Source organism: Scardinius erythrophthalmus, assembly GCF_964197995.2.
Source record: "Scardinius erythrophthalmus genome assembly, chromosome: 22".
Classification (NCBI taxonomy): domain Eukaryota; kingdom Metazoa; phylum Chordata; class Actinopteri; order Cypriniformes; family Leuciscidae; genus Scardinius; species Scardinius erythrophthalmus.
In genome coordinates, this window is record NC_138242.1 from 15,315,522 (window position 1) to 15,338,806 (window position 23,285).

Here is a 23,285-nt window from a genome sequence, read left to right on the forward strand (position 1 = left end):
GAGCTTCATGAAGAAGTCGCTAAGTCTTGGGGCTCCCCTTTTTCGGCCAGGACACGATCCTCTGTCTCTTTGGCGTTCTCCGCTGTCGACGACGCAAAGAACAGAGGCTACCACTCCCTACCGCCGGTCGAAGAGGCTATTGCAGCGCACTTATGCCCGCCCTCTGCTGGACGGCGTGCTAAGCGCTGCCCTCAAAAGCCTGCCGCACGACGTCAGCCCTGCTCCGCCGCGCTTTCTCCGCCGCCGGGCAGGCCGCGTCAGCGTTGCACACCATGGCCACGCTCCAGATATACCAGGCCGATCTCCTCCGCCAGATGGACGAGAGAGGACCTGACACAATCTGCGTGCCGGACTTGAGGAGCGCTACAGACTTCGCTCTTCGCGTCACCAAGTCAGCAGCACAGGCCATTGGTCGGAGCATGGCCTCGCTCACCGTGTCTGAGAGACATCTGTGGCTTACGCTCTCTGACATGACTGAGTCAGAACGCACCGCGTTCCTCGACGCGCCGCTTTCCCCTGCCGGCCTCTTCGGAACCTCGGTCAAGGATTTCGCCGATAGGTTCGCTGAGGTGCAGAAAGCGACCCAGGCCATGAAGCACTTCCTCCTGAAGCGCTCCGGTTCTGCAGCAGGCCGTGCGAAACCGTCTGCTCAGAGCTCACAGCCTAAGCCTCCGCCCGCCGCCTCCTCTTCTCAACGCCGCCAAACCCAGAGCTCAAGACCGCGCTCTCGCTCATCCGGCCGCCGCCCCGCCCCGCGTGGCCCGCGGCAGAAGATTGCGTTGAAGCCAGAGGCCCCGAAATCGTCCTAGCACGCCTAGGAAAGCGACGGTGTCCAAGTCCCGCTGCGGCCGGACTTCCACCAAAGCTTGCCGCTCGTCCAGTTCCAGGAAATGTGACTGGTCCAGCGTATTTAGCAGCCAACAAGCCGGTTCCATTACCCGCTTGCCTGCACACAAAGGCCGTTTTTACGGCTACCCAGATAAATCCCTTAAAGAGTGTATTTTCTGGTGTCCCGGCCACGGCCGACGGTGTTTCATGTGTAGAAAAAATGCCCACTACTCAGTGCCCATTCCTACACACAAGCACAGCCCTTCACACAGGGCCCGCGCACATAAAATCGACTCAGATCGATTGCGCTTCAAATGTAGCAAAAGTGCCCACTACCCAGTGCCCACAAACGCTACTTCCCACATGTCTCACGGTCCCTGTAAATACAGGACCAGTATGCATATGCTCTGCTCACGCGAGCAATGCTGTAAAGGTGGTGTATGTGCCCGCTGCTCTGCGCCCACGCCCACACACAGACATGAAACTAGCCCAGCCCTCCTCCTCTCAGCTAAACACTGCAGAGGAGTCGAGCGCGGGCATTCTGCCCGCTGTTATCAGCGCGCCCCCTGCCTCAGATGTCATGAGCGCGACGCTTATGTCACAGCACACAAAAGCCGCTGTATCGCGAGCCGATCAGAGCGTGCTTCGCATCCAGCCCCTAGCTACTCGCGCACCTGCGTGGGAAAAGCTTCCCGGGGTTTCGAGATGGGTGCTGAACATCATAAAAGAAGGCTATTCGCTGCAGTTTCGCCGACGCCCTCACCGCTTCATGGCGCGCGTCGAGACCACGGTAGAATCGAAAGTAGCTCATCTACTTCGAGCCGAGATTTTGAAACTGTTGAGCAAAGGGGCTATAGAACCCCTATCTCAAGCTCAAAGCGAAGGGGGGCTTTACAGCAGATACTTCCTGGTGCCCAAAAAAGACGGGGGTCTCAGACCCATACTAGATCTGCGGCAGCTGAACAGAGCGCTTATGAAGCGCCAGTTCAGGATGCTCACAACCAGAAAAATCCTCGCGCACGTCCGCCAGGGGGACTGGTTTGTGTCAATAGATCTAAAGGACGCGTATTTTCAAATACAGATAGCGTCACGTCACAGGCGATTTTTGAGATTCGCCTTCGAGGGCCAGGCATATCAGTACACAGTCCAGCCTTTCGGCTTGTCCCTGGCACCCCGTACATTTACGAAGTGCATGGACGCAGCGCTCGCACCCCTCAGATTACGGGGCATACGAGTGCTGAACTATCTGGACGACTGGCTGATTCTAGCCCAATCTCACTCAGAGCTCGTAGAGCACAGGACCATTTTACTCGATCACCTCGAGAATCTCGGTCTCGCAGTGAACTGGGAAAAGAGCTCGCTTTTCCCCAGACAGATTATATCTTTTCTGGGAATAGAACTGAACTCGCTGCTAATGACAGCACGCCTGTCATCTCAGCGCACACTGGACATTCGGCGCGCAGCCGGCTCGTTCCGCTGCGGCGCGATAGTCCCTCTCAAAGCCTTTCAAAGGATGCTCGGTCTGATGGCCTCAGCATCTTCAGTTCTCCAGTTGGGCCTTCTGCGCATGCGCCCACTGCAGTTCTGGCTCAGAAAGAGAGTACCACGCACAGCGTGGGCCTCCGGTCAGCTTCGCGTCAAGGTCAATCAAGCTTGCATTGCAGCTTTGAAACCTTGGGAGGCGAAAGACTGGTACCAATCAGGTGTAAGCCTGGGGACTTCCTCGAGAGTGATGGTGGTGTCCACGGACGCATCCACCTCGGGATGGGGAGCGCTGCTCGAGGGCAGACCGCTTTTTGGCCAATGGTCAAAGCAGGAGAAGCTCTTACATATCAACTGCCTCGAAATGTTGGCAGTGAGCAAAGCGCTCACGCGCTTTTGTCCCCTCATAGAGGGACACCACGTGCTAATACGTTCAGACAACGTCTCAGTGGTGTCCTACATAAATCGCCAGGGCGGCCTCAGGTCCCTGACTCTGTACAGGCTAACCAGGCGCCTCCTGATATGGGCCCGCAGCAACCTGCTCTCGCTGAGAGCAGCGCACGTGCCAGGGCTCCTAAATATAGGACCAGACAGACTGTCCAGGAACCAGGTTCCGACAGGAGAATGGTCTTTGCACCCACAGACAGTCCAGCTGCTGTGGAAGAAATTCGGCAGAGCGGAAGTAGACCTGTTCGCGTCTCAAGAAAACGCTCACTGTCCAGAATTTTTCTCAAAGAGCAAGGACGCGCTGACCCACGAGTGGCCTCGCCGTCCTCTCTACGCTTTTCCCCCCGTCTCCCTCCTGACTCAGGTGGTAGAACGGGTCAGGGAAGAAGGATGCTCAGTGCTGCTTGTAGCCCCACTTTGGATGAGCCAACCTTGGTTCCCAATTGTGATGCAGTTAACGAGCACCGCCCCGTGGCCAGTGCCTCCTCCTCTCAAGCCAACGGCTCGATTTGGCATCCTCACCCAGAGCTGTGGTCCCTCCATGTGTGGGCCCTCAACGGGTATCCGCTGACCTCCCACAAGAGGTGTTAAACACTATCACACAGGCCAGAGCTCCGTCTACGCGACGTCTCTATGCCTCAAAATGGTCAGTGTTCTCTAGCTGGTGCACAGCTCGTGGTGTGTCACCCCTGCATTGCGGTGTGACGGAGGTTCTCTCCTTCCTACAGGAGCTGTTGGATAAGGGCAGGTCCCCTTCCACGCTCAAAGTCTATGTAGCGGCCATAGCAGTGTTCTCTTCGACCACGCTTGGCCAGTCTATTGGAAGGAACGATTTAGTCATTCGCTTCCTTCGAGGAGCTAAGAGACTGAATCCTCCCAGACCTCCCACAGTCCCTATATGGGACCTTTCTACGGTACTGGAAGTCATGAAAGGTCATCCATTTGAGCCCTTGCAGGAGATTGATCTTAAACACCTGTCTTTCAAGACGGCGTTTCTTCTGGCTCTCGCTTCAGTGAAGCGCATAGGGGACTTACACTCGCTCTCAGTAAGCGCGACGTGCATGGAATTTGGGCCGAATGACTCTAGAGTTATACTCAAACCTAAGCACGGTTATGTTCCTAAATCCCTCAATACACCGTTCAGAGCACAGGTCATTTCCCTGTCTGCCCTGCCGGTCACTGAAGGAAATATGGACGAAAGCTCCCTTTGCCCAGTCAGGGCGTTAAGAGCTTATGTGTCTCGCTCGTCTGTTTTCAGACAGACGGAGCAGCTCTTTGTTTCGTTCATCGGGTGTTCTAAGGGACTAGCCGCTTCGAAACAGACCCTATCCAGATGGGTAGTGGACGCAATAGCGCTAGCTTACACAACCAAGGGCATGCAGTGCCCGCTGGGTGTCAAAGCGCACTCCACGAGAAGCATGGCTTCATCGTGGGCATGGTCAAGTGGGATTGCCTTGCAAGATATTTGTATGGCGGCAGGCTGGGCCTCTCCGTCTACATTTATAAGGTTTTACAACCTAGAGGTTCCCGCACTACAGGCCAGACTACTGTCGGTCTAGTATGGCCAAAATCTCATAACTGGCGCTGTCAGTTATGCAGCTATTGAGTATTGCAAACCTTGCTCTATGCTGCTATAAGGAAGATAGTGGCTAACCCCCCTCTCTTCCAGGATTCCCTGTGAGTCCCCTGGGTGATTATGTACTGTATGAACTCCGGGCGGACGCCCTTGAGTCTATGGTATCAGATCCCAGCACGCACGGCGTTTTACAGTAGGTTCCCCTAGCGTATTCTACGCAGTACGAGAGTACCTCTCGTAAGAGAACGTACTAGGTTACTAACGTAACCTCGGTTCTCTCTAGAGAGAGGAACGAGTACTGCGTATCCTGCCGTGCCTGCACGCGCTCTGGTTGCTTCGACTATGAAAAACCAGAGAAATAATGCCTGCGAGCGGTATTTATATAACGCGTTTTACATTAATACAAAATTAAAGGATAATTTTTTGGCTTCAGTATTCTCGTGGAAAAGGATTTTCCCATAGCGTATTCTACGCAGTACTCGTTCCTCTCTCTAGAGAGAACCGAGGTTACGTTAGTAACCGAGTACGTTTTACATTTTTCACATCTGTGTGTAGTTTGATGTGTATATGGCTAATCATTTGATGTTCGTGTGTAGAGTTACTATGCAAAAACAATTTTTAGAAGAGTTAAAATAGTTTTGAATGAAGTGTTTTTTTTAATGAAGTGGTTTTGTGTGTAGAGAAATTGAGCCATAGTTTCAGGAATTGTAAGCAATTATTTATTTTTTTAACTATGAATTATCTATAAACTAATTGTTTGCAAATGATTTGTAAGTACTTTATTACTGTATACTTGTTATAAAGTGTTATCCATTAACATTATTTTATTATATTTATTTAATAATTAATTTTATTAAATTGTTTTTAGAACAATTTATAATCAACTATGTTAGCAATTGTATCAAACAATTAGCAATCAACATTATTTTACAACAAATAATTTATTATAAGGTTTTCAAATGGCAAATAATGTAATGGAAAACAGATGCATATGGGGATTTATTTATAATTGTAATATTTATAAACATGTTTTTTTCTAATGCTTCTTATCACAAATCATATTCGCAATTTCAACTTCACCTGTGCTAGACAGTGTCACCTTGATGTCATAGAACAATCATTACTGTTAAGCTCTGGTCTGGCAAATATGGAGATGAACCTTTCAGCTGGGTTTGTGTATGTGTATGGATGTGTAATGAATACCACTGGAGTCAAGTTGATGTGAGAACCCAAGTTCAACTTTAATTCCAAAACATGATCAAACATAAAATAAAGGCATGACGAGGCATGGAACAGAAGGAGAACGAGAACGAGAACGAGAAGACACATGGCAGGATCACATGACAAACAGGGAATCACATGACAAGACAGAAACATGACAATGACAAGAACAAGAAACAAAACCCAAAATGTGACAGTATATGTGTCTAAGTTGACCTTGATTTGTGTGTCTTTGAGCTGTAGGGAATATGACTCATCCATACTCTAAAAATCTGTGTATGAGTTCATATAAATAAGAGAGAGTAATACAGACATGTGTTTTGTGTGCTGTATACACTGAAAAAAATGCCATGCAAGGTTACCTTTTTTATTTTTATGGTTTATGTGTTTGGGTGTGACAAAGATCACATATTATACTGTTGTCATAGTGTACAACTGTGCCATTATCAGTTTGTCAGACGCACACATACTGTTTCTAGATTTTCAGCTTGTTTTCAGCCAAATTAAGGGCTATTCTTAGAACTGATAGTCTGTCTGTGAGTGAGTCTGCTAGTCTATATCAGTTTGTGTGTACACACAAATGAACTGACATTTCCTAAATTAACTCATTTGAATTCTCAGTGTTTCTAAATTGAAAGTCATTTCATAGTGTGTGATCCCTAAGCTATGAGCCAGACTCAGTTTAAATTACTCTGTGAAGGTGGGACTCAAGAGGTGATATGATTTCCTGCAGTGTATGTAGACTTTTCCAGTGTCCAGATCACATTTCCTGTTTCTGCTTTGCTGTGGATACCAGGACCTTCAGCTCTATGAATCTTTTGTGAGATTGCTCTTGAACCATACAGTATAAGATTTTGGATGACCAATGCATACGGATTTTATTTTATTTTACACAATATTTACTCAAAACTTAAAGTCATTCATTTCAGTCATTCAACAGTCATTCTGCTTGTGTTTCCCCTACGTGTATTTATTAAAAACTGTTGATTCTGTATTCTCCTTCGTTGTAAGCTCCTTTATACAGCCACAGCGTGACAGTTTTGTTTTTTACATTTCTGGTTTTATTTTATATTAAAATTATATTATTATTTGTAGTAGTAGTAGTAGGTATAGTTGTATTATTATACTATTATAGTTTCTGGTGTTGATTATTATATTATATTTATTATATTATATTAATTATATTATAATAATTATATTTGTATTTATTTAAACTCAAAAACAGTCATTTATAATATTTATTATTTAAATTATTATAAATTATAATAATATGACTAATTTGTTTTATTATTTTTTTTTTTTTTATGATAATTTTACAAAATATTTACTCAAAATATTATCAACATCAGAAGTGGGTGTTTTTTAAACATTTTAGTGGCAGTAAAGTTGTTATTTGTTATTTTGAAGAGTATTAACTCAAAACAGCTATTTCAGGTGTTGATTTTTTTTTAATTACTATATGTTTTATTATTAAATATTATTTAATTATGATTCTTTTATTTTACACAATATTTACTCAAAACTCAAAAACAGCCATTCCTGATGTTTTTAATGATAATGGCTCTCCAATCATGCAGTAAACATGACAATCTCTGCCTGGCTGCGTTCTGCTAGTAGTGATACTGGCTCTGCGTGTTGCGGTTACAGACCAGGCAGGATGTGTGGTGGTCTTTTTCTCTGTGCTGTTGTCATGGTGATATTGAGCTAGCGCTCTCTCTGGGTCAGCTGAAAAAAGAAAGTGAAAAGGTAACCGTCTGGTCAGGTGGGCGCAATGACATGTATATCCATTTCACAGTAACGTCTCTCACTTTTTTTTCTCAAGCTAACCTTTTAGTTTTGACCTCCAACTAGTCTGTGCAATATTGCGTTTAGTCACTCAGACCTAAGAGTGGAGCGTATGAATGCAGTTAAATGATTCTATGGGTTTCTTAGCTATAATTTGGGAACAAAATTGTCTCTAAAAAGTCATCTTAATCTGACAAGCATATATAAATGCATATATAAATAAGCAAATAATATTTTAAATGATAATTGTAACTAATAAAGTATAATATAACTGAGTGCATTGAATCTGACTGTTAAACACACACACACACACACACACACACACACACACACACACACACAAACACACTCTAGCAAAATGTTATTCCTGACAATGACATTCCTAGTTTCTCTTTAAATTTCACATCAGTTTTGTCAACAAATTACAATCTAGCAGATATAAAACGTCATTACATTCCATACTTTTTTTTTGCACTAAATATCAATGACAGCTTTACCTGATAAAATAGAGCATCAAACACTGACTTTTCACAGACAAAAAGAGAAGTCTATGACATTTAAAGAGGAGGTGGAAGGAGGGCCATTTCAACCCTGAGGGATGAATTTACCAAAAAGTGATAGTACTTTTGCGTATTGTATTTCAACACAGTCTAGTTCAACCAGGTGCTTTCTGCATTTAAAATAGTTGCCTATTATTCTTAAAAAAAGTAGTAGAAAGTAAAGAAAGGGAACATTACTGAAAAGAGATGTCTGTGTACATTGTCTAGATGTCTGAGTAATGTAATGCTTTGTAATCCTTTGTTTTCCTTTGATTTATGTCTCTCTTTCTCTGTTGTTTTGTTAGAGGTCAGCGCTCATGAAGGCAGTAATGATAATGGCAGTGTTTGTGACGGCAGTGACTCCACGCTCTACAGGCAGAGTGAAGGTAACACAAAAAAATCAATATACTTCTGCTCACTGCACATATGTTTTCAAATTCCAGACCCATAAGGATACTTTAAATCTGCTTAGTACCTTTTAAATCCTTAGTCTCAGTCCTGTGCTGTCATTATCACAATTTGTAATGATCACAGCTGTTTTCTATTTTAATATATTCTATTTTAATATATGTAACCCAGGTGAAAAAGACGTACTATTAAATATATAAAAAATGTACTTGAGTATGTTTTTAGTACAATACAAATATACTTTAATGCATTTTTAATACATTTAACAGTACGTCTTTTTCACCTGGGAATTTATTCCTGTGATGGCAAAAACTGAATTTTCAACAGCCCAGTCTTAATTTAGTGCTTTGACTTGATTTGACTTTGAAACATTTCTTATTATTATCAATGTTGCAAACAGTTGTGTGGAAATCGTGATACTTTTTTTTTTTTTGAAATAGCAATCTTTTGTAATATTACAAATGTCTTTTATTGTCACTTTTGATCAATTTAATGCATCCTTTCTGAATAAAAGTATTCATTTATTTTTTAATCTACTGTATATGGAACCCAATGCCTAATCTGTAACACCCCCCCAAGCCACAATATTGTGTTACCCATTGGCATGAGGAACAAGGGCTCTTGACTATGAGTGCTGGTCAATTGCTGTAATTATTACAGCACTCGAATGGTCTATGAATTTCTATGAAGATTAACACTCGACATACACAAAAGCACACAAATACACAGAGAAAACAATCTGCTTTCATTGTGCATCTAGTTTTATAGACATTAAACAGATAATAAGATGTGTGTATGTGTGGATACAGGTCACAGCATGGCAGACACGCTTACTGTCGCTCTACGTGTGGCAGAGGAGGCGATAGAAGAAGCCATCGCTAAAGCAGAAAGCTACAAAGACAGCCTGGTTAGAAACTCCTGTTCATGTCAAACCACCAAATCATCCTTCATTCAGACATCCAAATATTCACTCATCAATCAGACATTTATGTGTACATCCATCTGTTCTTCTCCACACCCATTTAAGAATCCTGTATAAAAATATAATTTGTAGTGTTCAAATGTTGTTGACTTATCCATCTCTCTGTTTAGACCATTTTCTCATGTTTCCTGGATATCTATCTGCAGTTAGAAAAATACTGCGCTTTTCTCTCTTATCGCTGCGTCTCTTTCTCTCTTATATGACAGGAGAAACAGAATGAGGCTCGCTATTTGCATGACCACAAGGAAGAGCTCATAGAGGAACTTGCAACGACAATTGTTCAAAAAGTAAGAGCTGTTCTATGATTGAGAGAATACACTATAGTTTATAGTGGTTTTAATTAACTGTAACTGTATACCAAATAAAATTTGACCATAACATGTTCAGGTCAAAATAAAACTATATATATATATATTAATAGAAGAACATGGAACTTACGCTATTGTTTAAAAGTTTGGGATCAGTAAAAAAAATTTCATTCATTTATTTTTTTAAAGAATTTAATACTTTTATTTCTATAACTTTATAAAGATGTCTACTTCAAATAAATGCTGTTCTTTGAATTTTCTATTTATTAAAGAATCCTGAAAAATAATTATCATCACAGTTTGCACAAAAATATTAAGCATCTCAACTGTTTTCAATATTGATAATAATAAGAAATTATTCTTGAGCACCAAATCAGCATATTAGAATGATTTCTGAAGGATCACGTGACACAGAAGACTAGAGTAATCATGCTGAAAATTCATCTTGCCATCACTGGAACAAATTACATTTTGAAATATATTAAAATAGAAAACAGTTGTTTTAAGTTTATTATAATAATTCACAATAGTCTGTTTTAACTGTGTTTTTGATCTTCAAAACATTATTAAAATCTTACGAACCCCAAAATTTTGAATGATTTATGTAAACATTATTTATTAAGAATTATTACGAAATAAGAAATTAAGAAAATAGATGTAGATCGTTTTATTAAATCACTTTGATTAGTAAAATGTTAATATACTACAATTACTTTTATTTATTTATTTTACATTTAGGCAGTACAACACATACTACCATGAATTACAGTTTAAATAATATATCATTAATTTATATCATAAGAATGAGATTTGTCATTACGGTAATGAGAATTGGGGGAAATGTTCTCAATTGTCATGAAAATAATGTAAAATTGTAAAACTAGATGTCATTTCCTGTTAGTAAAATATAACTTCAGTAACACTTTAGAATACTGTTCCGTCATTAATGAATAACTACACGGGAACAAATGAGTAACGCACTATTAACATTCTAGTAACTACTATTAACTAACAAGAAACTCTGATTAACAATTTGAATGTTCGCAGTTGAATGTGGTAGTTCACTATTAGCTAATCAGTAACTACTATTTTTTTCATACCTTCGGAGAACTACTAAGAACTACTATATCCAGGTCAATAATTAACATGAATAATGCACAATTTATATTATAAGGTAACGGTACTAGTGAGTAATGACTCAAGTGTCACTACATACTTCTAAAGGAACTAATTAGGGCCCGAGCACCGATGGTGAGAGTACCCTATTGTTTTTGCTCCGTTTATTATTATTATTATAATAATTTGGATCAGTATTCTAAAGTGAAAAGCTCGATAACTACCTAATATAGTCTAATCTAATCTAATTTAGTAAAAAACTACATTTATTACGTATAATTCATTTCTTCATTCACATTTGAGTTCATAGAGCAGTTTTGACCTCATATTCTTTGACATGTCAACTTTGCCCTGCCATAAGTGATTAAAATCAAAATTAGCCCAATTACTTTGAAAATCCATCCATAGACCTGATTTGGCAAACTATTTTCACTGCAAAACGGTACAGTCTGAGATGCACTAATCATAATCTTGCACACTATACCATATAGTACAAACATTATTTGTGTATTGTACGGATGCAAATTGGTAGGCCTATGCAACTTTTATAGTTGTCTGTTTTTCCTCTTTTTCCATGTCTCTCTCTCTGTAGATAATTCAGAGGGGGAAACGGTCTGAGATTCAGGCTGAGTATGAGTTTGTTTGGCCTCAGAATCAGAGTAGTGAGCTACCTTTCCCTACCTCAACACAACACACACATGCCACACAGCATTCACACACCACCTCTCATCACGGCGCAGTAGCCCAGGCCGACATCACCAGCTCCTATCCGCTGTTGGTAAGAGCATGTTAAAGTTACATCATACAGTATTTATGTGTTTTACTGTGCTTATTAAATATTCCTGACCTCATCTGTAACACATACACATACACTGCAGCTTGCAAAAACAACACGGTTTAAAAATAATGATGGAATGTTGGAATCTAGGAGAAGCAATGCAAAAAAAGCTGAAAAATCCCTTAAAAATGCTTATTCATCAGTAATAGTGTTTTAGTGTTATTCAGCATTGCTGTAGTAGAGACATTTCTAATAGGCAATAGCAGTAAGCCAATAAGCTATAATGCAAATCTCTAGCACCCCCAACTGGTGAACCTCTTAAACTTTTCCAAACCAAATACATATAACCAAATTCAAATTGTGCATAAAGGCAAAACAGTTTCACTTTGTGCAGAAAACTGTCAGACATTTGTACATTATAACATAACAATTATTACTATTCTTATAAAGGTTATTACTATTTGTGTGTAACTCAGTATGTATACCACAGTAAACTTCTTACAGTACACATAGATATTTGACTGAAGGGTTTCTAGTTGAAAGGAACAATTTAATTGGCAGATGTATATCTTATATTTTCACATTTTTATATCTTGCAATAAATATAGATATATAGAAATATTTTGTAACATTCTAAATGTCTTTGTATTGTTATACTTTTGATCTATTTAATGCCTCCTTGCTGAATAAATTATTGATTTCTTAAAAAAAAATGGGTCTGAAAAAATGACATATTTGTTCACACTTGCATTTTCCATAATTTCAAAAGACCATTGTTGTGCATGTGGGTTGATGGGTGTGTTTAGAAGTCAAGATCAACGTACTCTTTGACAAGTGACGATTCTCCAGAGAAGGACCCTGAGGTGGGAATTGCCCCAGGGGTCCCGAAGAGTGCAGCGGTAGAGACAGACATCCAGAACTACTCTTCACTCAGGAGGGAGTCCAGAGCATCATCACTTCCTAGTTGGAAGAGTGTTGACCGCCTGGACAATACTAGTAAGAATATATACAAAACACATGCTGTTCATCATTGGTCTAGTGCACCAGAACAAAATTTCAGACATCTACACAATTGAATTGTTGATTCATTGCAAGATTTAAAGGTACACTACAAAACTACAAAAGCTGTCCCTGTGGCAGTACCATTCCAAAAGGTACATATTTGTACCTAAAGAGTGCAGATTAGGACCTAAAATTAACATATTGGTACCAAAAGTGTACATATTAGTACCTTTTGAAAGGGTACCGTCCCAGTGACAGCTTTGGTAGCTTTTTTTCTGAGAGTGTATAGTTCATACAAAAAAAGAGAATTCTGTCAACATAACTCATGCTGTTCGAATTCTGGCTTTCTTTATTCTTTGGAACACAAAGATGTTTTGAAGAATTTTTCAAATGTTTTTGTCCATACAGTGAAAGTCATTGGGGTCCCAAAACACCAATATTGGACCCCAATGACTTTCATTGTATGGACAAAAAATACATTTTGCAAAATGTCTTTTGTATCCCACAGAAGAAAGAAAGTCATTCAGAATTTGAGGTTTAGTAAAGTAGAGAATTTTAATTTTGGGGTGAACTATCCTTTTAAGTCTCTTTAAAAGTTTGATGCATTTTACTGGGTGCAAAATAGGCATACAAAGGTGAAGTGTTTAATTTTGTATCGAGTGTCAAACATAATTGCAAAAATAATTTCACGTCTGGTTGGTATTGAAAAAACTTAAACAAGAAAATTACCACCTTTTTATTATTTTGACGTTTTCTTATTTTCTGTTTGTGTATGTGGTGCACACACACTCACACACACACACACACACACACACACACACACACACACACACACACACACACACACACATATCCTCTATATCTGTCTGTCCATGTGTTTGTGTCTCTCTCCACAGGTGCATCTTCAGTCCTGCAGTCCCCTGATGGTAACTGGATCGCCCTGCAGAGCTTCCAGCATTCCCGGCCCAGTCTGCTGACCAAGCGCAAGAGCCTTGTTTTCAGTGTGCTGGAGAAAGAATCAGGCGTTGTGTCCGCGTATGACGGAATGGGCTCTGATTCAGACCCCGAGGACCAGGGAGGCTGGGGGGCAGCCCTGTTACAGTTTCGCAGACGTCTCTCTGACGAAACCTATTACACTGACTCTCAACATGACCCGGAATGGACGTACACCCAACACCCACCCATCACCTCACCCTCCTCGGGTCAGTACACCAACACTGAGACCCTAAACTCAGACTCGGAGACATCTCCTGCCCCGTCCACTCGAGCGAGCAGAGCAGGCCACAGTACGTCCCAGAGGAAAAAAGGGCTGCCTGAAGCACACCCGTATCCTCCCTACAGACATCCCACGAGCAGTGTAGCTTCACCTCTACTGAGGCCAGAAGTTCTTGATGTGAACTTTAACCCCCGTGTGGGAGGGGACAGTAGTGATGGGGAGGAGCAGAGCGAGCAGATCAAAAGGTCAAGGAGGCGAAGAAAGAGCAAACGCGAGACATCAGAGCACAGCCGAGCAAATGATGAACTGTACAGCTCTGCCACAGTGGTAAGAGAAAGAGCAGCCTTCTGGTTTATAATTAGATTGATAAATCATAATGAGACTATTTTGCCACATATAGTGGTGTGTTTTCAACTATAGTATGATAAAGATTTAACGTCTAGCTGCTGTTTAGATATCAAGCCTGAAAGCACAAACTAGCATAAAAATACATATACAATAGGTGTGCAGAAACTAACTAGCAATTGATACCAATCAATTTAATCAACTTTTCTCCAATAAGTGAATCGAGTGACACCCTAGCCATGAAAGTGGACTTGTATCTTACAGTCTGTTTTTTAACCCCACTCAATTGATTAAGATATCATAGTAATTAATAGGATATCACTGTAGCCTTGATTCTTATCAACTTATTAATATTATATTAATAATGTACAATAATACATTAATGTTATCATATTAATATATTATCACCTCAAATATTAGAATATAGTGGTAATATATTTCAGTTGTAATTTCTTCTACTTTGTGTTTTTATTTATTTTATTTTTTAAGGCATTACTGTTAAATTATTGTCCTTTCCTTGTAGTGAAAAACGTTTAATACTCATCTCACTATCTTCTGGAGAAATCTCCCCCTCTGTTCATAAAAATGTAATAAAAAAGTGACGCATTTTGCTTTTACGACATCAAATATCTCCTACTGAGGAAGTCTGCAGTTATTTGGAGCATTCACATATAATATATATATAAATTATAATTTTATATTATTAATTACATATTATATATATATATATATATATATATATATATATATATATATATATATATATATATATATATATATATATATATATATATATATAATATTCTTTTATTTTTGGGGGGAAAGGCTCTATTGCAATTTTTATTTGATTAATTGGTTAATAATTGTTTTCTCTTTTTCAGAGAATATATTTAATCGTTCCTAAAACAAGACAGATATAAGTATTTACATACATTTAAAATCCAGTTATTCTCTGAAAACAAAAACAAACAAATTGTAGTATATGACTGAAAGGTTAAGGTATGTTACTTATTATTTGTCATCCTTTTAGATACTAATGAGAGTGACAATTTTAGCAAGAGTTGCAGAGACAGAAAGTAAAAAATTATTAAAAGCAAAAATGAAGAAAACCAGCAATCTTTTTTTGGAAATGTTGTGAACTTGAATGTGGTTTAATTTGACTCCAGTAGGTGGCATTGCAGGGCAGGGGTTGTGCTTTTATTTGGCTAAATGGTGTGACCATCCTTTAACTCATTTATCTCAGCCATGAAGTCTTTATTTTATTTTCTTATTTTTTCTCTTTCATAATTTGTATCTCTCTCTCTGCTCCTCAACTCTCCTTCTATTTAAAACATCTCAGGAGAACAGTGCCGTCCTCCTCAACGCCATGATGATGCGCCGCCAACAGAGCCAGGAGAACCCAGTTCCTCTGAATTACCAGACTCCAGACACTGTGACACCTCCTGACCTTTTCACCTCTGACGCCATGACCCCTGAACCTGACTATCAGAACACTGTGGCTCACAACTCCAGTGCCGCCAGCCCACTGACGTGGAGCCAATCAGGGGCCAGCAAACCACGGTTCAACCTTCAGGGCCCTTTGCTCAGGGGCTCCTCTGTAAATGAAACCCTGGAACAGGAACTGAGATCCAAGCTCGGTGAGCTGGTTGGCCAAGTCAGCGAGAGGGATGTAATGTCATCTAATTTTGAGCCAATCAGGGAAGTGGGCGACAAGCAAAAAGACAGGTTATGGGAGAACGAAAGTGAGAAACTGAGACCGAAGGAGAGGCGCGAGAGCAAACGAGACAAGAAGGAAGGGAAACCGAGGGAAACCGAGAAGCCGAATGAAAGACAAACGGTTAGAGAGATGGACACAAGTGATGCAATGAGACAGATAAATATAGAGAGAGAATTGAAAAGAGAAAGGGAGCGACAGAAAGAAATCGAAAGACAAGTAGAAAGAGAGCGAGAAAGACAAAGAGAGCTGGAGAAACAAATCGAGAGGGACAGAGAAAGACAACGAGAGATCGAGGTGCAGGTTGTGAGGAAACAGGAAAGACAGAGGGAAATGGAGAAACAACTGAAACAAGGGCAAGAGAGGCAATCAGAGGTTGAGCGAGAGATAAAAAGAAAGAGGAAAAGCATACGCATGGAAAAAGAGAAATTAAAGCCTAAATTGAGTGTGAAATCCAAAGAAGAAGATAAACAGGAAGTGCCCTGTGAAACTGTGGGAGCACCAGCTAGAGTAATAAAGCAAAATAACAATTTAGAGGAGGACAACAATGAAACAGAGAAGGAAAAAGTGAAGAGAATGTCACTACAGAGAAGCAAATCAGAAACAGGGTCAGAAACTCAAGAACAACTCGAGACAAAGACAACCAGGTCTTCAGCTATATCTTCAGACAGCGTCCCCTGTGGTCTGGAGGAGCCACTGTCTCCATCAGAGGTAAGCACTGGTCCAGAATGTTCCACTAAAAGTTCCTCTCCTACATAATTCACCCAGGCTTTGTTCTAAACTGTAGTGAGCTGCCTAACTGGACTGCAAAATCTCATGCACAGTTATTCAGGTAGACTTATTGACAGTTTTACTAACTTTAACTACCTTGATCAGCATGATTCTGTTGTTCCACCAGGACAGTAGATGACCTAAAAGAGAAAATCAACTGTAGAAAAGGAAATATCCATAGACATATAAATACTTATGCTTTATTGGCCACTTTGGCCCATTGCTGCGATATGTTAACAAATCCACCATATTGGACTGGCCAAAACTACCCTAAACGATATAAATAAATGAAAGAACTGTGGTTTTTCTGGATAAAAAGCACAATACATTTACATCTCTCAAACGATTTCAGTGGTTTATGATTTAGGTAGAGTACCAAAAAGTTTTTTCTCAAATAACTTAGAATCTTGATAGATAGACTTGATCTCGATAGAGTCATTAATTGTGGAGATGTAGTTAATGTAATATAATGTAATGTACATGAAATGAGCATACATATTTTTCATTGTGGAAATAGATTGTTCTGTCTTTATTACCCCATAATTTTAGCTTCTTTTTTTTAGCATATTCACTTTAAATCACTGTAAAATATATATTAAATATATGCATATTTAAGTACTATTAATTGGCCATCATTGATGGTCCATTAAAATTCAAATAATGAAGGCCTCCTTTAACATTTGTATAACAACAATAGAATACAGATATACTACGAGACAGACAATTACATAGACAAAGTAAGATATGCCATGGCTCATGAAATTGAAATGTTAAAGCAGTAAAAAAAAAGTAGTAAAACAGGATAGAGTATGGATTGTGTTATATAAAGTGAGATGTAGTTGTAGTGCAATGTTCAGTTATGTACAGTTGTATAGCTATTAATAGCATATAAAGGTGTAGTATGAGTATATTTTAGTATTGTAGGAATATACTAATATTAAAAAATAATAGCAAACAGTGTATGAAGTGTATATATATATACACACACACACACACACACACAAAATACTACATACACTGTTTGCTATTATTATTTAATATTAATATTAATATTACTATTACTAAGATTTTCTTTTCAAAGTGATTAAATGTATTTGCAAAAATTAGTACAACCTCATGATGAATGTTACAAAATAAAACAAATAGTATATTTCTGGTGCAAGTTAAAGGACATTTCTGATATGAAATAGGACAATGGTACAAAAGCATATCCAATGCAATGTTTTAAGTGTGAAAATATAGTAAAAGTAACACAGAAACCCCAAAAGAATGGACTGAAACAATCAGGCATTCACTTTTAAGCTTTCATTTTGTGATTAATTAAATTTTATTTATTTTTTTTGCTAAGAAAAGAACAGGAGAACTTCTGGTAGTCCATACTCTGGTCTCATTAGACCAAATCAATCATTTTGGATCTAACATCACCTAAAATCTATGCCATTGCAAGTGGCAAGTAGGAAGAGTATGTGAGAAGTGCCTGGTCCCCACATTGAAGTTCTGTGCTATAGAGGTTCTTATGATGTTTGAGTACTGAAGGAGTGGGAGAGTTGTGCTTAATCAATGGTGTCATGAATTTACACACCTTTGTGAGATGGTGTGTCACGAAAAATCATAAAATACAAGATGCTGTTTTCTCCTTATTCTCGGTGTTATTAAGCACTTTTTCAACATGACAATGAATCTATACATTCACCCATGGTAAAAAAATAAATAAATAAAAATGAATAATTCAGTTGACAAGTATTTTGCACGACCTTAACACTATTGGGCACTATTGAGACTAGTTGAGCAACACTCCCTATCAAACATCAGGGCATTCAAGGAGGCATTCATCCTCCAGGAGTTAAGGAGCTGCAACCATATTCTCTCTTCTGAATACGAAAGATTTTGTCCATTTGAAAACTGTGCGCGCTGCCGGCGAACGTAATAAAAAATAAAAAAAATCAGCAGCAGCAACTGCCAGTAGCAAATAAAATTTTGGGGTGGCACCCCGGACACCCCTCTGGCTCCGCCACTGAGTTAAACAGAATAGAGGTGAAAATTTGTTGTGAAATTGTACACTCAAATCCAAGAAGGGTCAGAGCAGTACTTATTTTACAAATGTTGATGACATTTTCTCTGTTTTGAAGTGTATGTTTAAAAAAAATTTTTTTTTTTTGATTTGTAACAGTGATCATTATGGAACAGAAAAATATTTTGTGCTAATTTATGCTGAGTATATATATATACATATATATATATATATATATATATATATATATATATATATATATATATATATATATATATATATATATATATATATATATATATATATATATATATATATATATATATATACTGTATATGTATATATACTGTATATGTATATATACTATGTATATACTGTGTATGTATATATATATAATGTATTAGAGGTCGACCGATATGTTTTTTTTCAGGCCGATGCCGATGCCGATCTTTTGAAATCCGGGTCGGCCGATGGCCGATTAATGCTGCCGATTTATTTTGGCCGATATTTGGCCGATTATGTGCTTGTTTTTAACCTCTATTTGAAAGATAAAATGTAACACAAATAATTACTTAAGATAGACAAAATTTCTCAACAAAAACATTTATTGAACACTTTACCAATCTGCACTTGTACAAAAGACAAAAAGACCTTGAGATATGTTTGGTAATTGTACCTGAATGAATTGAAAATTAATTTGCTACATTTCAGATGAATATATTTGTTTTCCTTAACATTTTAATTAACAGTAACTTAAACACTTTGCAGTTTGAATGATGTCCTGATAAACAAAATGACGGAGTATGTTTTTATGTTTCCAATGTTCGATCGCGCACGCGCCTCACACACACACGCGCGCGTTTGCACACAAATATAAGTAAACACTTTGCGACTTTAAACACACGCCACTTTTCTTTCTCTCTCTCTCTCTCTCTCTCTCTCTCTCTCTCTCTCTCTCTCTCACTCACACACACACACACACACACACACACACACAGCATTGCAATCTTTACATCGCAGCCGGAGCTAAAGCGGAGCTACAGATTAGGTGTCCCTAAAGAACCCGCGTATCTAACAGTAAATCCGCATTACTTTGCACTCGAGTTTTATTTATTTTTATAGCGTGTATACTCCGTGGAAATGTGACGCCTGTACCGTTTCGGTTCAATACGAATACATGTACCGTTCCACCCCTAGTCTACAGTGAAATACAGTCACACATTACACTGTTTGGCCAGCATTTTAACCGTGTTTAATCCAGCTACTAGCTAACGGAAATGCTAAAGTTAACTGCTGACTAGTGTCAAGTGCAGCGAAGCGATGTTTCTGTTATTCTAACGTCCGTTTTCAGAGCATCCAAGAGAAGCACAGACATAACAGTAGCACTGAAATGAAGCACAGAAATGCGCGTTGATATTCGGTCCGGTAAATAACGGTCGTTAAGGCAAAGGCACCAGTGCCGTATTAGCTCCGGGTCTGTCTGTAGCTACCCAACCCTAGCGACAACGACGCTAGCAAAGCAAAGCCAGTCCTTCACTAGAATATAGTTGGTCTCTTTTTTTATTAGGCCTACTTATTTCTCTGCATTGAGTGACAACCCTCTCAAATATAAGACACACAAACAGAACAAATAAAAGTCTCAGATTCACTGTCTGTAAATTCTTGCTTACTTATTGTGACATGATAGCAACCCTTCTGCTGTGCTAATGCAACCTCAACTAACAGTTACGCTATCAATTTCAAAGTAGCCGAACGTCATGTCGCCTATTCATGTTTTTTCTCTAAGTTGGCAATAACATATCAAAAGTTTTTAATTAAATATAAAGGAGTTTTCTCCAAGGAACTTAGCTCCTTCCTTAAGCACTGGATGAGGTCTGCTCACTCTGCTGGAGAATGACTCTAATTGCAGCGTGCGTCGAACGCGTGTTCCACAACAACAACACTAGGCTGCCCACAGATGCGCCTGCCTAATAATCGGCTTGATACACTTGGATATTGGCCGATGCCGATTATGTTAAAAATGCAAAAAATCGGCCGATTAATCGGCCGACCGATGAATCGGTCGACCTCTATAATGTATATGTATTTATACTATGTATATATATATATATACTTTATTTGGTGTATTCTGGTACAGGCACAGTACTTTTGTAAGAGCATGTAGCACTTTGGTTTGAAATTGAGTTCCAAAGTACAGTTTTTTTTTACTGTGAATGGGTCAATATAAAGTGATTTTATGCACCCAACTTTCCTTTATCCAGTCTGATAAAGAAAAAGCACGAAGTGATTTCAAAACAAGGGATGAGTTTATGGATCAACATTCTTTGTTGATACTAAATCAACATTCCTGTCAACCAATCATAGCCCTACACCTAAAACCTGAGGTTGAACGTAGTGATTGGTTGGATGTGGTTCCAGGAACATGAAAGGATGTTGATGTCATTCTTGTGTAAATTACGAGATGCCTTGTAAGAGACAGAGCTCCTTCAGAAGATGCTTGCTCCTCTAGAACATTGCAGCTCTCTCTCAAACCCTAAAATGTACATCTGTGTTACTGACTCAGAATGAAGGTCTTCGCTCTTATTGGTGATGAGAAGCCATAATCAAGCGCATAATGAAAAGCATGTCTGATAAAAGCCCAATTATGTGTTGCTACTTCAGACTTGTATCGTGCATGAGGCATTATGTGATGCATGAAGCAGCCTGCAAAATTAACATAGAGCCTCTCTAGATGATGTGAGGGTGTAACGACAAACTGATAGGAAACAAGTGCGAGTGCACAATAAGTTTATTTTGTAATAAACACTCAGGGTAAATGACAGATACAGTATTCTTCTTGATGAGATCGTCAGTGCACAGCCAACAGGAGATCGCCAGGAACACAGCAAACAGGAGAGCGTGACACAGGGGCTGAGACAGGCGATCCTCAGTGAGTGGGTGAGTGAAGAATCCGTAGTGAGATCGACCGTGAAGAATCCGTGGTGACATCGACAATGAAGAATCCGTGGTGAGATCGACAATGAAGAATCCGTGGTGAGATCAGCAGTGAGGAATCCAATCCAGCACAGTGCAGGCGAAACACGAGGAAAACAAACAGGAGCAGGCACGCATACGGGGATTCATCAACAACGATCTGACAAACATGGGACGAAAGACAGGGCATTAAATAGGCTGTGATAATTACAATCAGCTGTCGCAGATCAGGGTGATAGGGAGATCAGTGACAACGCCCACATGAAACAATGAATGAACTGAGACACACCCACACACTCACACACACACACGTAAACACACAGACTAGAATGAGACAGCGGATCTACCAACCGTGACAGTACCCTCTCCCCTAGGAACGCCTCCTGGCGTTCCCAGACAACCCTACCTGTCGATTGAAATCATCGATGAGGGAGTGATCCAGGATGTCTCGAGCAGGTACCCAACTCCTCTCCTCCGGACCGTAACCCTCCCAGTCCACCAAGTACTGAAACCCGCGTCCCCTCCGTCTCGAGTCCAGGATACGATGTACCGAATAAGTAGGTTCCCCATCTACGAGTCGCGGCGGGGGAGGAACCGGGGCAGGCGGATTAAGATGAGAACGAAACACGGGTTTTATTTTGGATACATGAAAGGCGGGATGAATTCTCCTGTACGCTGGAGGAAGTTTGAGGCGGACTGTCACCGGACTAATAATCTTGGTGACAGTGAACGGGCCAATGAATTTGGGGGCAAGCTTATTAGACACGGAGCGGAGAGGAATGTTCTTAGTAGAAAGCCACACTTTTTGACCAGCGACGTATACGGGTGGCTTACACCGGTGGCGATCGGCTTTAGCCTTGGTGCGCGCCCCCACATGGAGCAGAGTCTTACGGGCTCTAGTCCATGTGCGGTGACACCTCTGGACGAAGGCGTGAGCGGAGGGGACCGCGACTTCGGGTTCCAGACTCGGAAAGATAGGTGGCTGGTATCCTAAGCTACACTTAAACGGAGAAAGGCCCGTGGATGACACTGGCAACGAGTTATGTGCGTACTCAACCATAGAGAGTTGTTGGCTCCAGGACGAAGGATTCTTATAGACCAAACATCGCAACATTCTCTCCAGGTCTTGGTTGGCTCGCTCAGATTGACCATTGCTCTGGGGATGATAACCCGAAGACAGACTGACTGTGGCCCCTAATAATCTACAAAACTCTCGCCAGAATTTGGACACAAACTGGGAACCTCTGTCAGAAACCACGTCCATCGGGAGGCCATGTAACCGAAAGACGTGATCAATGACCGTGACCGCTGTCTCCTTGGCTGATGGTAGTTTGGGCAAGGGAATGAAATGTGCCGCCTTCGAGAACCGGTCCACTACGGTTAAAACAACCGTCATGCCATTAGAGGGCGGGAGGGCGGTGACAAAATCTAGCGCTATGTGGGACCAGGGTCTAGAAGGGACAGACAGCGGTCGAAGTAACCCATCAGGAGGTCGGTTAGACGTCTTAGCAGTGGCACAAACTGAACAAGCCAAAACAAAATCGTGAATGTCGCGAGCCATTAATGGCCACCAGAATCGTTGCTTTATTAAGTAGCTAGTACGACTTACTCCTGGATGACAAGCCACGTTGGAGCAATGACCCCATCGAATAACGTCGGACCGCGACCCCTCCGGCACAAACAAACGATTCGGTGGGCAACCGGGCGGAGGCGTTACCCCTTCTAAGGCCGTCTTGACCTTCGACTCGACCTCCCATACGAGTGTGGAGATAACTACTTTCTC

At 40.4% G+C, this 23,285-nt stretch overlaps 1 protein-coding gene across 1 annotated transcript in view; it reads left to right on the forward strand.

Moving 5' to 3' along the window:
- Window positions 1–23,285, forward strand: part of myripb (myosin VIIA and Rab interacting protein b) — a gene marked incomplete at both ends in the record, with an annotated part of 325,794 nt that overhangs the window by 280,964 nt on the left and 21,545 nt on the right. Inside the window, 7 exons of the mRNA XM_081352764.1 lie at window positions 8,184–8,264; window positions 9,096–9,193; window positions 9,475–9,555; window positions 11,285–11,470; window positions 12,277–12,466; window positions 13,369–14,015; window positions 15,373–16,458. Of these exons, the coding sequence (XP_081208890.1) occupies window positions 8,184–8,264; window positions 9,096–9,193; window positions 9,475–9,555; window positions 11,285–11,470; window positions 12,277–12,466; window positions 13,369–14,015; window positions 15,373–16,458 (2,369 nt within the window). The remainder of the gene's footprint in view (window positions 1–8,183; window positions 8,265–9,095; window positions 9,194–9,474; window positions 9,556–11,284; window positions 11,471–12,276; window positions 12,467–13,368; window positions 14,016–15,372; window positions 16,459–23,285) is intronic.